We start from the raw sequence: 17484 nt of genomic DNA, 5'->3' as shown, positions 1-17484 counted from the left end.
AACTGGTTCCAACAGGCTAAGGCACCGTGTCTCATACAATTAGCACAAAAACACACCACACCAATTACCTTTTTCAATAGGCTAAGGCACTGTGTCTCGTACAGTTAGCACAAAAACAGACCACACCAAATACCGACTGGTTCCAACAGGCTAAGGCACCGTGTCTCCTACATTTAGAAATGATCTTGACAACAATCAACTGTTGAGCGGACAAGACTGATGTTCATGATACTGGCTCACACTGATGTTTTCCTTGAATCTTACTTTTTCTCCAATTTCTGTTAAATCACCTCCAGATAACACTTCCAGATCTCTCTGTAGAGGACAGGCTTGAAGGATCTTCTCGTATTTGGTGGAGTTTATGATCTTTCAACCAATTGTTCTAAACCTGATCCAGCTTCATTACAGACATCCAAGACTCACAATTTTCCTTCAATTTTCTTCATCTTCTTCTTTCACCTGAGACAGTATTGTAAAAGATAAGAGATTTCATATATTGGAAAGCAGATAGACATTGCAACCAGACTCATTTTTATACACTCCCTCCCTTCCTCCCCTCCCTCCCCTGACTACCTAAACAACCCTGACTGCTGCCTCATTGATATAACTACTGTATGTATAAACAAATGTATATGATTGTGGTTTAATGGCAGAAATAAATGGAACAAATACCAGAGCTTAAATATTTCTGTGTTACTATAGTAATCTGCATACCCAAACGGAAGCATTACAGAATCTTCAATGTCTCAGACCTCCAGCAGAATGTTACAGTCACAGTTCATGGAGTCTCCTTGTGAATCAGTGTGGCCAATGCAATGCTGTAAAGACAAATATCAAAGCAATATGTACAGTATATATATACCTTTGGTGTGAAATAAATTTTAGTATTTCTTTTAAACAAGTTTTACATAAGATCATCTTCCAGTTTGCGTATGCAGATACCTTTTTGATGAATGTTTACAAACATGAATAAACTGTACCTCTTTTTGTTACTAAGTGCCTGTTTATTTTTAATACAAGTGACTCTTTAATGAACCTTACTAGACATTGCTATCAAACCTATGGAGTACTTTGTAAAATGCCAAAACTTCCTTTGATACATATTGTTCACTATAATGGTCAAGCTGATTGAAAGGAATGAATTCAACACAATTTGAGAACATTTCATCAGCCAAACAATTTGGAGAGCATGTACTAGTTTAAACAAACTTAGCAAGCACATTCATGAGGAACTGGAAAATTGAAAAATGTCTGAAATAAACATCATTCTTGAAACGAGAAACTTGACAAGTGAAATAAGGACCGACACTTAAGCTACAACATGTACACTTAGCAAAGATGAAAACTGGCTTTTCAGCCAATACACAAGTACCAACAACATATTAGTATATTCATGGTAAACCCTCATGTGCTTCCATGACTTCTAGCACCTGTGTAATAATATTCTTTATCAACCAGGACAGAGATACTATATCTTGTACTTATCTCTCAATACTCTTAATATGTGTTTACCATTAGTTGTGTTCCTCACAACTTTCAATCAATGTTTTCAAATTAAAAACCAAATTAAAGACAATTACTCAACAATGAGAGGTTGACTTAGCAAAGTTTGAATTTGGTTTAATAATAATCAAAGTTTCAGTGAAACAGTTCTGCAGACCATAAAATCATGCCTTAGGCATCAAAAGAAGGCTATGATCTGATAAAGATATGCCGAGAGTTGGACCAATACTGTTAAGCCTAGCTTCAGGTCAAAATTATGCTAGTTGATCAAATTAATACATGTTTATCAATTTAGTTGCCTATGCTAGGTAACATCAGCTTTCATGGAGAGTTTTCTCCATACTTGAACCATCACTAACATCAATTAGACCACAGAGCTAGGCCTAATTGCTTGAGAATTTCATTTTACAAAGTACCGTTGCTTGTATAAGAAGCCTAGGATAGGCTAGTTCGTCCTCATCTCTATCTAGCCTTCACTTTGGTAGGCTAGCCTAGGTCTCCCATTTTCATTTGGTGGTAGGCCTAGCCTGGGGCCATTTGTTCCCTCCCCTAACAACGTTATTTTCCTCCCACTTATAAGTTGAGTAACTTACCTCTCCTACATCATAGGGGAGTCAAGTACATTTTCACTGGAAACTAACATTTCCAGGGGAGTTAACTAAGGTTTTTCATGGGAGGCATATTGGCTAGGCTATGTGGAAAGAATAGATGTTGTAAGTGGAATAACTGTAAGAAAAGATTTAAAGGGAGAAAGGTAAAGTTAAGGGTGAAAAATAACATGGTTAAGGAAACTAACATACTATTTTCAAGGGAGGAGACTGTTGTTCTGTAGGCTCTAGACTGCATATTCTTGTAGAGTAAGCTAAAGAAAGTTGTGATAGTATGAAAATAGAAAATGTGACCAGGTATCTTCCTTGTGTAACTGTTCAGTGATTGGAAGATAAAAAATGTTTGTGAATAGGCCGGATTGTTTGCATAGGATTGTATGCGAACATGGGGTAATTTACATGCATGGAATTCATAGTGGTAATGGGTTGTTTGCTTGTATGGCATTCATTGTGGGAATGAAATAACATAGACAATTTAGCCTATACAGTAGGTATGCCCTCCTTGGTTCCTCTCCTTGTTTTCCTATTTACCAATTTCTTCAATTATATACTACAAGTAAAAGTGTCTCTTTGAAATATGTTCCTTTCTTTCACCAAACTCTCCTAAATCACAAGACACATTTACTACGTACAGTTGCTTCACTATACCTAAATTAATTCTTTCCACAGCCAAGCCGTCTTTCTTTCCTCCCCTGAAAAACGTTGGTTTCAACCCCTAAAAATAATTTCAGGGAGGAAACTATCGTTTTTATCCTTGAAAGTTGGAGAAGAAACCAACGGCCTTGCCTGTCATGATGGGAAAAAAAAAAAGGAAAGAGAGAGAGCTTTCATCCTAAGCTAATTTGTCCGGCTGCGAGTTAGTTTCTTGAGGATGTGTTACTGTTAGTGTTAAGTGCTAGATGGCATAGCCTAGGCTATGGTAGGCTACTCTGGTAGGAATTTAAAGACATTTAGGCCTAGGCTAGGCTAATTAAGTTAGGCCTAGCCTAACTGTACTAGCCTTAACCAGAAAGTAATTAGGCCCAACCAGCTAGGCCTAGTATTTTGTCGGAAGATATAAAGTGACTTACTTTACTTACGTTGTCTAGTGAATATCATATTAGGCCTAGATTAGCATTCCAACTAGTATAGACGCCAGTGCCTACGTGAGCTAGCCTATCGTTAGGCCTAAGCGATACTATTATATGATAGGATAGCGTAATTTCTCACGCTCGCTGACTCAAACAATGTGAAGTACTAACTTGCTCCACAAAACTAATACACAACTTTCGAGCTGGCGAATATATCTGCCATGCACATTCTTTCGCAGTTACCCCCATACAGAATAGGCTACAAATTACAATTACGTATAAATTGTTAGCCAACGGCTGCCAGGAAGCGAACTGCACTGCTCGTGTAACCTTTCGTGAGCTTTATATACAGATCATAATTCGCGCTCCGTTGCTTAACCTTTGACCACGACCGTGTGCGTCTATGGCAAGCCATGTGGGACAAACACCGCATAATATATCAACGTATTAATTGAAAAAAAACAAAAAAAACTAGCAATGACATGCTAGATGCATATCCATTTGAAATCATTACATTTACAACGAAACAATTCAAATGGTCTCATAACATAGGCCTAAGGTCATTAAACATGTTGGTCAAGATAATTTATTGAGTTCGCTGCGAATCTCGTCTGAAAAGTTGTTTTAATGACCAATATATCATTACCCGAATGGGTTGGTCTGGCATTAGGCCTAGGCGGGACAGTAGGCCTACTGTCATGATCAACCCGGGGGGGGGGGGGGCGAGGGTGTAGGTCTGGCGTATCCATGGGACAGACATTCTAAAGATAATAATTTACACTTTATGAGGGGGACTCTTGGGGCGAATCTTGACATAAAAATGTCAGCCTAAAATTGTTTAGCTAGCTGCATGAACATTTTCAGATACAACAAATTTTGGCAAAAACTGCTTGAATTTTGTGATAAAATGTCACATTTGAGATTTTTTGGATAAATTGTTTGAATTTTTAACCCATTCTCCAATATAAATGAAGGTATTAAATGAAATTCACTGTTTCTGTGATCCATGTAGAGGTTTTGTTCTTAAAGTACAGTCTTACCTTTTTGTGCAGAGTTCTAGAGCATCTGTTACTTATGCATGTCTTGAAGTAGAGGTTGGGTAAAGTAGAGGTTTGCTCAATTTTAGTAGAATCAATAGTTATATCTACTTCAGTTGCTGTAACTGTATCTTAGGTGTCCCCCCCCTCCCTCTGCCAGGTTTCATCTAGGATGAACCACTGGTGCTGTGATCGAGTGGATAAAGGCAATGGCATTTGAAGCAATTAGGTTTGGCAATCAGGATGTTCTATGTAAGGTGGGTTTATCATCCAAGAGCAGCTAGTCTACAGTTTTCCCATCTGAAATGAGTTTCTAAATTTTATATAAAATGTTGAATTGGAAGCCACCCGTAGTGTAAGTTGTGATCCATACGCGTGTGCGGGCTTCTCCCGCATTTGTGTTTGGTTAAGCTTTGTAATAATAACTGCTCATTATTATTATTACAAGGGCCGTGTAACCCCATTCTTATCTTTGGAGTGGGGGAAGGGGGTATCTGCACTTGTTGGATGTGTAGTGCAATTGGACGCCAAGATTAAGAAACAGAAAACCACATTTACATAATGTTACTGCTCTGATATAAATCTTAGCTTTATAAGAAACTCAAAGGACAGTCATTCATTTTACCACTCCGTGGAAGCTGGAATCCTTTTTATTTATCAACAGCATACATACACACCATAATTGAATGATAATTAAACAGTAACATAAAAGATAAAAGTACTAAAACTGAAAACATGATAAGAAAATGACATCCCTTGATGAAAGTACAGTGAACTGGATCGCCTCTGGAGAGAGATATGTATACTAATACAAGCCTTTCAATTAGGTTGTGATATTGTGTGTTCAATCACATCTATAATAATCAACAATGTGGGTAATCATTAATAAGTACTCATTTGAGTGTGAAAATAAAGCCTACAGGTTGTCAAATAATTCATTGTTAACAGTTAGATCATATAGCAAACAGAACAAGTTGCTACAAAGGAACGTACTTCCTTCATAAAATATCGCCCCAAGTGTCTTGCAGCATATATTATGTAACTTAATTATACTCAACTATCAGAGTGAACAACAGAGTAAACAACTCTACAGTAAAGGCCACCAAATTTGAATACTGTACTATCTTCTAAATGAATGGAAACAGTTAGAAAGATAGTTCATACCGTTCCAGTCTTTGATACACTGTGTATGAAACCGGTGGGGATTGTAAAGGTAGGTCTTACATGCTTCACCATGATGTAAGAAATATAAGCGTAATAAAAGGAATATCACACCATCAAAGAATATATAACATTAACTCAAAGGTCACTGTACATCTTGTCCTTTGATGTTAAAGTCTCACTATGCATTCCATCTGGACTCGGTCTGAATCATAATGTTTTGGAGGTTTCTATTCTCGCTCGTTCTCTGAGATTCGGCCAAAATAGTTGGCAAACAATGCACCTACAAGATTGTCTGCTTATTATCTACACAATGTTACCAAAATAGGGTTAGGGAACAGTTTGTTCGTGTTTATAATGGAAGGCATAATGGGGCTTTATACCTAAATATCACATGAAAGTAAGTACAAACAATGAAGGATATTCATCAGAACACAACTACAAGGCAAGTTATAAAACCAACCAATTTACTCAGTTTTGAAATGTAAGTAAAAACAGAGGAGCTGTGTGCTATTCATGACCAACAGTTTTGTTTGTGTTTATGTCATATGAAAAACTCAAAATACCCATATCCCAATGGATTTAAAGAAAAAATTGAAACCATAGGAAATAAGTTGACAGTCGGGTCAAGTAGCTACTGGATAGTTCCCTAAAAACACTCTAATGAGTTTTACTTCAGCACAGTTGAAATGGGTGCAATTAGTCCGTAAATATATGATGCTTGGCATGGCAAAACATGGATGGGACAGATATTGAGACTTTCATATTTAGAGAGGACAGAAACAAACAAACAAGCAGAGACTTAAAGTTGAATCCAGATGTCCTTTTATCACTGAATGGAGAATCGGTTGAGAGAGCATTTCAGAGACAATGGTCTGAATTGAAAGCTAAAAGATCAATCAATTTTGTGAAGTAGCATTTAACGTACTACACTTTTCATTCAATTCTAATTACCACCAGGTGAAAGCAATATTATGTAATATTTCTGTACGAAACCCTTGGTGTTTCTTCCCCTCCAACCCACGCCCAAAGAGGTGCAACTTCACATGGCTAATTAGCCTGATCACCTCTGTCCCTTCTGCTATATGAAAAGTAAAGTAAGACATCTTAATCCTCTCTTACATTTGATCTTTCTGTAGTTTTAAGAATTTTGCATATTTTAAATATTCAGGGTGGCATTTAACCCCCCCACTTCCCCACACCCATCACCCTTCACCACCAAGAAAAATGAAAATGGATGAAGTAAACAGGGTGAGAGAGAACTTCAGTTGCTACTGATGTTTGTTCTAATAATGTCCTCATAGATAATACGGAAACCTCAAGTCTGCAATATAAATCCACCGTGACAAAATGATGATATTTCAGTTGCTTTTATTCCCAAGATGCGCTACTGTGTTTGTTTTGTTATTAAATTTATTTCCTATTCCTGTTGGGCTGCATGGTTAAAGTTAAAAGTTAAAGGTTTACAGTCTTGTATGAGGCTAATGCCTCCTCACACGACTTTACAACTTAACCCCTGGTCATTGGTAACTTGTCACACCCACACACCAAAGTGTGCACAATTCAATCAATCTCTCCTGGGGCACCACAGTGCACCACAACCATGTGTCCCCCGGGGGACTTCCCATAGGGTGCAGCCACAAACCGGCCCACGCAACTATATTTACAAGTTACCTCGCAGGTCCCCATTTATACACCTGGGTGAAGAGAGGCAATGGAGATAAAGCGCCTTGCCCAAGGACACAACGCAATGATCTGGCCAGGGCTCTAACCTGTAATATTTAGATCACAAGTCCACTGCCTTAACCACTTGACCACAACGCCCTCCCAAATGGTTACATATGGTCATATGGTTACATACCGTCACGAGAATCCGACAGTGGCGCATCCTGGTCGATCAAGTGGGGAAGGAAAACCAAAACTTGCAACAATAACTACAACGACAGAGTAAATACAGACTTGAAACACGTTGTGACAAGTTGTGACAGCGTCACAGCAAAATCACATCATTGTAGCAAATGCCCGAAAAGATGGCTGAATTAAGAAAGAAAACAGTTTCTTCTTTCTCCCCTCTTTTTGGTCGAGGCAACATCCCAGTTTGGAGAGAAAGTCAAGCAATTTTGGGGGATCTAGTTTAAGGAGATTGAAGAAAGACAGGGTTTAAAGGTGACATGCACTACTGGAATTTGACTAAAAGTAGAGCTATATTCCATGCAGGCAATTTAGATTAAAGGAGCACTTCTTTCCCCATTTTTTTTTGGTTTTAAACTGATTGTTAGCCAAACAATCAAGCTAGAAACAGTAAAAACATGGTAAAGACTAACGCTAACAGCTAATATGGACATAGTCGGAGGTTAAAACTGCCTCTTTGTGTAATTTCTATCATTTGAACATCAATTATGTTCGTATTTGATATGGAATACATGGTTTGGTTTTTTATTGAGATTTTTCAAGCTGAATGCTACTTTAACTGAACAATAAACATAGAGTCTGGCAGGATCAGAACCGATGTTTTCAGAAAATCTGGCAAATCTAAAATAATATTCTTTGAGAATCTCCTGGGTATTAATTCTCTAAACTATAATTTCATTATGAAATTATCTTCTTGTATTTTTTCTCTTTCTGATGTTCAGCAAAGATACACACATTACCATAAAAACATTTTTTCATGCAAAAAAAGGGTGAAAGTGAAGCTTACGAAAACAATATCACTTCAAAAATAATTTCAAAACAAAACACTCAATTGAGAAGTAAACAAAAGCTGCAGGCAAGTCTTTCAAACATGTGAGTCTAGTCAAACCAATCCGAAAACAACTGCAATTTGGGGGGTGGGGATAGGTGGGGGTAGAGGTTGGGTAGAACAGCACTGATCAAACCGAGTTCACCAACAAAAGTAAAGCAAAGCATTGATTTATGACTCACATTAAAGGTGACATGATTTCTACAAATAAAACCAATCACTTTGTGTAATCATTAATGAAGAATATCAAAACAAGCCATAACTGAAAGATATTTGTTTCCGAGTAAGCTGGCTTTAGTAAGTTGAGATTGATCAATTAATTCGATCTTATCAATGGAAGTTTGTTCAACCTATTGATTTTAACATGAAGTGCAACTCAAGTGGCATGTCCAAGTACTAGCTTCAGTGTCAATTTACCCACACATTTTACTGGGTGGAGTGAGGTGGGGGGGAGGAGGGGGAGTGGCTAATATCTCAACTTTTCCCTGTAGCTCATGTACTTTCTTGTGGTACATTCACTGATATTACTTACATAGAACCTAACGGAAGGAATGTCGAGACCATCCGTCATTTTCACCACACTTTAATAAGTACACATGAATCGTATCCTAACGACTGTCACACCAGGCACATTGATAAAACAAAATTTTCCCCCCCCCCTCCCTTTTATTTTCTCTCTTTCTATTACTTAGTGCTTGTTTTGGATTAATGATGAAGATTTTTACAATTTTTCTAAGCAAGGATACTTAAGTTTTTGGCAGCCCATTGGTAGGTGCGGTCAAGATAATGCTTAATCAAATAACATAAAAATAATTGTTGGGATTGGGGGATAGGTCAGCCAAGCTATTACCTAACTACAGACAGAGAAAAAAAGACTTTCTATTCTTAAGTAAACTGGTACCTTGATCAAACTTTACCATATTAGATCTTGATCAATGTTTACAATATTACTAGAGGGTCATCGGGCTGATACAGGTGGTTTACTCTCGAACCAGTGTAAAAGCTTAAATGAAACAGGACACTGTTGTGCTGGTATGAGACGCGTTAGAACACAACAGGTAGCGAGGGCGCTTTATTCTGTCCTTGTCTACAGTAGCATACCCGTACAACTGCTGTGTAACCCTACACCAACTTATTACGGTCTTGTCCATGAAACAAAATGTCTTATCAGCTGACATACTACCAAACTTAGTCGGTATACTTTATACTACTATGCAAATCATAAACAATCTATAAACAGAAATAGGTGGGTGGCTCTGCTCTTCATAATCTAAAACAAGAGATATCCTTTAAGAATGTGGACTTAATAGATAGATGCAGAGGGGGTGGGGAGAAGAATGGAAGGTAGAGGGGGCCAGAGACAAGGAAAATTCCAACGCACCTGTGTTCTGCAAGCATCTCCATAAGTTATACCTGCCAGAACTTCAGAGATGGGTCCAGGGTGCGTCTTATACCCAAAACGCTCTTGCCTAATCTGAAATTCAAAGAGTAGACAACATCCTCGTTGGTAACATTATAACACTTCTATTCATAGTCTCTCTGCCATTAAGGATGAGGCATTAAAAATTCATGCATTTTGCCACCGCGGTCCTGGCACCAGCTGCAAGGAGCATGTGGCATGAGTGCTAAATGCCTCGTTCTGTTGGATGCAGGTGTGACCTCATCAATTTTTCATTTCTGGGTAATATGGTTACGGAAACTTCACCGGCAGACGCTCTTTGGGACATCTATCAAAGATGTCAGAATGACAGAACACATAACATAGCACTAAGAAGACACATAACATAACACTAAGAGGACATTGAATAGTGATACTAAGGAGGAGAGATTTAAGAATGTTTAAAGTTCTCACAGCAAATTTTATAGGCTTGCTAAGGATCTGCTGTGTGTAAAATGATCCTGGGTGGGAAGGGGGTCGGGGGCGTGAAGAAATATACACCCATCCGCTTCAACCTACCATAAAAATACAAAAGTAGTAAATAGCACAACTTAAAAAACTTTCTTGGGTGAACCCTCCCTACATGTGGAAATGGCTCCCTAAATGGGGAGTCCACTCCCTCAAGGGGAGAACCCTACCTACGTGGGGAGTCCGCTTCAACGAATCCAGGGCAACACTCACTGATACACTTATACATTATCTTTTTTTTCTTTACCACTTTTTCTATAACATACCAGATACATCATTCACTCCTCGGAAGACCGAATTAGGGGAAAGGCAAAAAAATGGGAGAGGAAGGAGAAAGTGGTGACATATAACAAAAATAAAACAATCAATTAGAAATAACATTGTTTTTATTGTCATCAACGTACAGTTTAAACCTTCTTCTTGTACTCCTTATGATCTTGTCCCTGTCTTGCAAACTGTTGTGGATCGGTGATAGCGACTGCATCACCACTCTTGGGGTCCTTGTCACCTACCCACTGTGAAAAATGTAACCAGAGAGAAGAGTTGTGGATGACGCATAATCACTGGGTTTCCATTTGGCCTGTTTCCTACAAGATTTCTAACCGCAGGAGCATAACCAGGGGGCAAAGGGGGAGACCGCCCCCCCTCAATTTTTTTTTTGTATTTTTTTTAAGGATATCGAAGTTTTATAGTAGCTGTTAATATTTGTTCACCAATAAATTAACTGTGTCTGAATTTTCGAAAATTCCGTGACCAACATTCTTCATCATACTTCCCTCTACTCATGCAATTTTGACCGGTCTGTTAGGGGTTAAAGGTTTTTTTCTATATTGGTTGTCCATAAATGATATTTTGTGCAACATTATGGGCATGTTTGAAGTGAATTTGTTTATTCAACTTCTGAACAAATAATGGGCTTTAAAACCTTGAAAAGTGGGGCTGACGGGTATTGTGGGCAGCTACGTAGTATTACCTACAAAAGCAATGATCCACAGGAGATGCAATGAGGTCCAACATGATGTGTGACTGGTGTCAATCTTAAAATAGGTAATGGATGAAAAAAAAAACTATTTGGAAAAAACTTGGTTCTCAGGCAAAAGTGTTCATCTGGTTGGTCATTTTCAAGCCTGAGAAGTGCCATTTTCGGTGATCTGGGCGCTATCAAAACCAGAAATTTTCTTGAACGCTGCGTGCCAACCGATGCTGGCGCTCCGCTTAGATATTAATATACAAAATATCACAAAGCGCGAGAACAATTTGGGGGATGAAAGTTGCTATGCCCCTGCACCCATGCAAATGTACCCCATCAATATTTGAAACAAATCACCGCCCCGGATCACATTGTCCAGAATGGTGACAATCCCGCTTCCCCCTTCCCCCCCAACAACCCTTCTATCCCCGTTCTCCCTCTGAAAAGATCAAACATTTGCTAAATAAATAGCAAACAAACAAAGGATGACTAACTTCTGATAATTCCATCTGTAGGACATTTTAGATTTAAATTTTTTTGTTTCTGGAAAGTGCTAAAATCAAAACATTTTCATCACCTTGGCAAGTGCCTCTTCGATGTCTTGAATTGTCAAAGTCCCCAAATTGCCCAAAATTAAGGATTGTGTCGGGTGATTCTGTCAAACAGATGATGTGCCTACCACCAATTACATGTCACTACTACTCAGGTGTATCTTTGTCTTGTAGCCCTCGTCTTCCCCTTTCTCTCCCCAGTTGGCTTACTTTTGAGCTACCTCCACCTTGGAGTATGTCTTTGGCGTGTTCAGCCATTTCGTTTTCTCCTCTGCCTGCCTCCTGTTCAACATCTTGATCAGTGACTCATATCTGCTCTTCTCAAATTCGTTGTTGTAGATGTAGATGAAGTTGGTGGAGGCTGCTGGGTAGGCGACGTCGCTCTTGGGCTTCAGTTCGTGTCTCACAAACGGCTGGCCGTACACGTTGCCTGTTATGTAACCCTGTAACAAATTAAAAAGTTCCTGTGATCACATTTTTGTGCTGGTTGCAGATCTAAGTCACTCTTACATCTAACATCAGCAGCACAACATTCCTCCATCTTTGTCTTCTTTGCTGTTTCACTTATGAAATGATTACATATCAAGTCTTCCACAAGTATCTCTTTGAAAATCTCACACATTCGCTGTCTTTGGTGCATTCAGGACAAACTAATTGGAACATTCCGTTTCTATGCCATTTCCATGAAATACTGCACAATTTTGGATGCAGGTGATCTTTAAAATATTTTCAAAATGGGTGGGGTGTGCGACAGATCACTTGTAGGGAGCTTCATGAAGTTCCCCAAACCGATAAAGTTTGGATTATGTTCAATAGCGTATGCAATCATTCTGATTATTAAGTCAAGAGCTTGCCAATACTATATATATATATATATATATATATATATATATATTGAATCTAAGAGAGTATCAAGCTGTAACAATTAGAGTTTCAAGTAAGACACAAATCAAATCAAATCAAATGGTGTATCCAACCATCCTGATACGTCACAGCTGTTTACTTTGACTGAACGAAGCTACCTGCTTATCCACACTGACTTCCTACAACTCACTTCTCACTGAATTATCTCACTTAATAAAGCGTATTAGCTTGGTACACATATGATCAAAAACCTCATACGTTAACTAGCGACGCCATCGGTTGGCAATTAGCATAGTAAATGCTTGCTATGTCTGCCCAGATCTTTAAATGCAAATAAGGCTAGTTGGTCTGCTGCACAGACGTTGCAGGCCAAGTGAGTTGGAATTTTTGCATTTTGAAATCTTACCATATTGTCCAAATGTCTCATCATGGCTTCGAACTCCAGTTCACCGACCTTCAGTTTGTGTCCTGTCTCACTGACCCCACCTGCGTCCTTGGCAGTCCCTTCGCCGACCTTGTCTCTGACTTCATCCGGTAGGTGGATGACATTATCCAGGCCTATGGCATGTATCTGTCACGAATAATTAGCATACGGTAAAGCGTTTGAATGCAGTTTGTTGTTACATTATCGAACACAAGTCTTACGAGCGACTCTTTTAATCTGTCTTATTCCTCCTTTGTCGTTTCTCGTCGCTGACTTTGCTCTGCTGGTCCTAACACTACTAAGGAGATTCTTATATTTGTCATCTTGTATATGCCATCCGAGGAATGAAACTCAACAATTTCATATAAGAGGACGACAACATTGTACACGATTTGCCGAAGAAACCATCCGTTTGGCGTTCATGCTTCAAAAATACAAGACCCACTAAAGAGTCGTTTTTAGCTTAAATCCGGTTTGAACTTTCGTCCTTTTGATGAAACCTTTGAATCCTTCTCAATTGAAGCATTTTGTCTTCCATCTCTCTGTCAAGGGACAAAAGAGCTAAATACTGCCATTACAGAACAAACACAGAAATGCACTTCTCCTTCAACAGGCAAATATTTGAGCAACTGTCTGTCTGGGCAATAATACTTCATTTGTTCCTATCCAACAAAAAAAATTTGTCTGTCAACAAAACTGGACCAAACTTGGCTATTTAATAATTTGCTCTTTAATGAACAAAAAGATGTCAACATCTCTATGGTGGATATAACCAATGCCTGGATTCTGCAAGGCACCCTGTATTATGCACTGAATATTATATATTATATTTTCCATTTCTGGTGGGTGGTTATTGTGCCAATGTATATTTGTGCCCTATCATTCTATGTTTTATGTTCAGAGTACATTCACAGTATGTGTGGCAGAAACCAGTGGACAGAGCCACAGCCACAAGAGATGAACAAACGGTTTGCATACAAGTGCACGAATGCTCCAAGATACATGAAATTGAAGAAGCTGTATTTTATTTTTGTTTTGTAATTTTATAATTGTTGAATTAAAAAGGAGACCTCAGAATTCTGGTTATTCTCATTATTTGTTTGGAGAGTTTTAATCAATAACTAGGACAACAAGCTGGCCAAATTCCTAACTCTCCTTACTTTGAACTGATTAGCATACAAGTATTCAATAAGTATTCGAGTAAGTATTCAGAAACCTGTTAAGCCTTCATAAAATAACTAATTAGCATACAAGTATTTGAATACTAGCGAATAAGTATTCGAGTAACTATAAGTATTCATCAGAGCCGAATTATTTAAATTAGCAAATACTTATATGTAAATGAGCTAAGTATTCAAATAGCTATTCCAAATCTACTCGAATACCTATTCGAATACCTATTTGAATACCTAACAGGTATTCGAATACTTCACTCATTTACATATTTTGGCTCTGACGAAGGCTTATAGTTATTCGTATTAGTTTTGGAATACTTATTTTGTACTGTGTGTTATATGGTAAATTTTCTGAATACTAAGGAAATCTTTGAATACTTTTTGAATACTTATCGACTATATTCGTGTTAGGTAAGGGTAACTTTATTAGAAAGCAGATAATCCGCTTTGTAACGACCATTGTTTGTTACCCAGACTCGACCAAAAAAACCACACACACACACCGATTGATAAAATTGTAGGTTGACAAAACCCAGACAACCAACTCTTGATGCTGCAGGGAGAAGAGAGGACCGGTGTACTCCCATTCCTGCCCATCAACACCCCCCACTTCCCCCACCACTTGAAATCCTAACCCACTAGTAAAGTGTGTAGCTGAACCTTCAAGACATACACATAGAAAACTCAATTATGACTTTCATGAATGATCTCTAAGGGAAATTTTTCCCACAGTTTCAACTGGTAGCTTTTCTAAGGATTTACATTAGCCAAAAGACCCTGGTTTCCAAGGTCAATAATGAAACACATCTCCCAGGTGGGTAACCTTGCCCTTGGGGTCAGACATCAAAAAGAATATTATGGGAACTTTATCGCTGAATGTCAACATTATTAGTGCACATACATGTTAGAAAGCAAACATCCCCTACTATGCCTTAATCCAATCCATAAATCCGATTTGGAGTCGGCAAGTCGCATCAAGACTAGCAATTATTCCAGTCAAACATACTTTTTCAACCGCTGTTATTTTCTTTTCATTTTATGGAGCAGGCTTTGCAATTGCGGGTGGCTTTCTGCTGTTACTCAGAGCCTAAATTGACTCAGGAAATAGCAAACAAAAGTTTGTACAGAAGCGGAATCTTCGGGGGTGGAGAGAGTTGAGGAGAGTGTAATGACTACATATTGATACAGAAGTAGACTATGCTAATGGCAAAATCAAGTTCCATGTAGGCTAGGAGATACAATCATTCCCAAGACAATAAAAATTCCAAATTGATTATATTGTTTGGAAACAGTTTGAAAATTTCAGATAACTTTTCTCAGAGGAGAGGGTCATAACAAAGATTAACTCAATCCATACCATTTACTTTGTGTTTCGAGTTGACTAATCTTGTCCATTTTCAACCCTAACCCCCTCCCCCCCCCCTTACCCCATTCCCGGCTCTTTAAAAAACAGCTTAAGAAAGGAAAACTCTGTAACTTTCACAGGTCTCCAAAATATTCTGAAATGGAGGAGAATGAACAAACTGTAACATAACCAGAAAACATTTGGCCTCACACTGCTAAGTTTTACAAGCAATCCGACCACGTTGGACCAAGTCCAGCTAATTCTCTACCTGTATCTCACATGCTGCTACACAGTTGAGGGCTAGGAAGTACGCCTCCTCTATGGACCCACCACAGCAGATGATACATGGTTACGCAAGAATAGGATCTTGTTTTTGGGTCCAGGGGCCCTGATGATTTGATCCTTCTGTTCCTCCTCGACCACGATCTCCGTGTAGTCATAGTATAGAGATCTCACCACAAATCAAGGCATCTTGACTGATCGGCAATAGGCCACACTTCATAGTTGAGACCTGTCAAGATTCAAAGCAAAAAATTCAAAATCCTCCATATTCTATGACATCTTTGCTTTTAACGATTTGCTTTTTGGTCAACAACTTGCAGGAAGGGTAATGCTAGGCAAACATATTGAATATTCAAAGAACATTTACAAATCCTCCATAATCTATGACATCATTGCTTTTAAGGTAGTTTTTTTCTTCTTTTTCTTTTCTTTTATGTGGTCAGCAAATTTATAAAGTCAACCAGGTATTAATCAAAACAAATCGAAATGTGACAAGTCAAGCTAAAGATCTTACAAAAAAGTGATCAAAATCCAAGTAAAGAAAAAAGGAACCTGCTCTAAGAATCATGAAAGTAATTATAAAGGTGGATACTCACAGCAGCGGCTGCCGAAGTGTGCACATGTTAAATGCATTTAGTACCTGGTCTGGATTTATTATTATTATTACATTTGCTTTGGCAGACTTTTAACTTTGAACACTATCTATCAATATGTAGCAATTGCTTTGAAGTTGATGAGAAAACATCTTTTGGCCGAGAAGCATCCAACATTGGGGTTATTCCACTCATCTCCAGAAGTTTTCTGTTGATCCCCAAAAAATCCCTTAGTTCATTGTTGCCTTTAAATAAAACAGTGAGTGACTTAATTATTTAGATTACACAAAAGAAGGCAAACTATATCAAGAAAAGAATGCAAGACAATTGACCAAGTTAGCCATTAGCTAGCATTTGAAAGCAGTAGAGAAGACCAGCATATGCAGAGAAGTCTCCTTGATAATTGAAACAAACACTGTTGTTCTATAACTCTATAAACACTACCTGGCAATTGATTGGACATTGTTTATATGTAAAGGATTGGGTGGTTAGAGAAGTCTGGTTGCGACATCCAAGGGGGGGTGGGAGGGGGGGGAGATATAGTATGGCAAGGGAAGGCAGAACAGTTTTTCTCTTTAAGCGCTGGTATTTTGTTCCCCACTAGCAAGCTCTACATCAAAAAATAGGAGGAAAAGGAAAACAAATGTGTAATAAACAATGCTTGATAAAATCATAAACTAGCTTTTAAATGTCGGAACACTCCTTTAATGCTCAGAAAATATTAAAGAGTGAATGGCTCCTTTAATTATAAGGAGTAGAAGGCTCTTTTAAATGCTTATGCCATGCAACCCACAATGCATCTCATGTCAAAAATTAACCTTGTATTCTAAAAATCATGGCTATAACCGACATATGATAAAAAAAAATAAGATATAAAATCTTAAATTTGTCCAAAATCCAGAACTATCTAAAAAAATATTTGCTTTGTCAATAGATGATAGCTGAAGGGAATACAGCTTATTTATTACAACTCTAAGTGTACATATGACCAACTAATCCCAATGCCATGGAATACTATTATGTACCAACGCCAACAACAATATGTACACAACAGTTACCTTTATCGAACACATGGACACGGCCATCTTATACTACAAAAACTTGTGATAAAACTGAGGGTGCTACTGGCAAATACCGTAGAATATGTACAACCTATCTAGCCTTATGCTGTCTACCAACAGAAATCACCTACAATATAAAAATGAAATGCAAGCAAATATGAATACTTGTAACGTCTTCGTTCACATACTGAAAT

The 17484-nt window shown here is 38.2% G+C and overlaps 1 protein-coding gene across 42 annotated transcripts in view; it reads right to left on the bottom strand.

The window, feature by feature from the left end:
• LOC139959373 (gamma-adducin-like) overlaps positions 1–17484 on the bottom strand; it is a 50987-nt gene that overhangs the window by 11903 nt on the left and 21600 nt on the right. For 25 of the 42 annotated variants that reach the window (XR_011790030.1, XR_011790027.1, XR_011790017.1 and 22 more), the window contains 7 exons: positions 15623–16474; positions 12817–12981; positions 11757–11989; positions 10430–10540; positions 9501–9593; positions 715–818; positions 265–459 (listed from right to left, as the gene is read on the bottom strand). Coding sequence is in view for 7 of the 42 variants with exons in the window: in XM_071956927.1 (XP_071813028.1) it covers positions 7419–7508; positions 9501–9593; positions 10439–10540; positions 11757–11804 (333 nt within the window). In the remaining 35 variants the exon portion in view is untranslated. Of the gene's footprint in view, positions 1–264; positions 460–714; positions 819–2096; positions 2898–3352; positions 7509–9500; positions 9594–10429; positions 10541–11674; positions 11990–12816; positions 12982–15622; positions 16475–17484 lie in introns of those variants that run through there. The other 17 variants (XR_011790013.1, XR_011790020.1, XR_011790005.1 and 14 more) reach the window with 16 other exon arrangements.

This window comes from Apostichopus japonicus, chromosome 19, assembly GCF_037975245.1.
Source record: "Apostichopus japonicus isolate 1M-3 chromosome 19, ASM3797524v1, whole genome shotgun sequence".
Classification (NCBI taxonomy): Eukaryota; Metazoa; Echinodermata; class Holothuroidea; order Aspidochirotida; family Stichopodidae; genus Apostichopus; species Apostichopus japonicus.
This window is presented reverse-complemented; position numbering and strand designations above follow the sequence as displayed.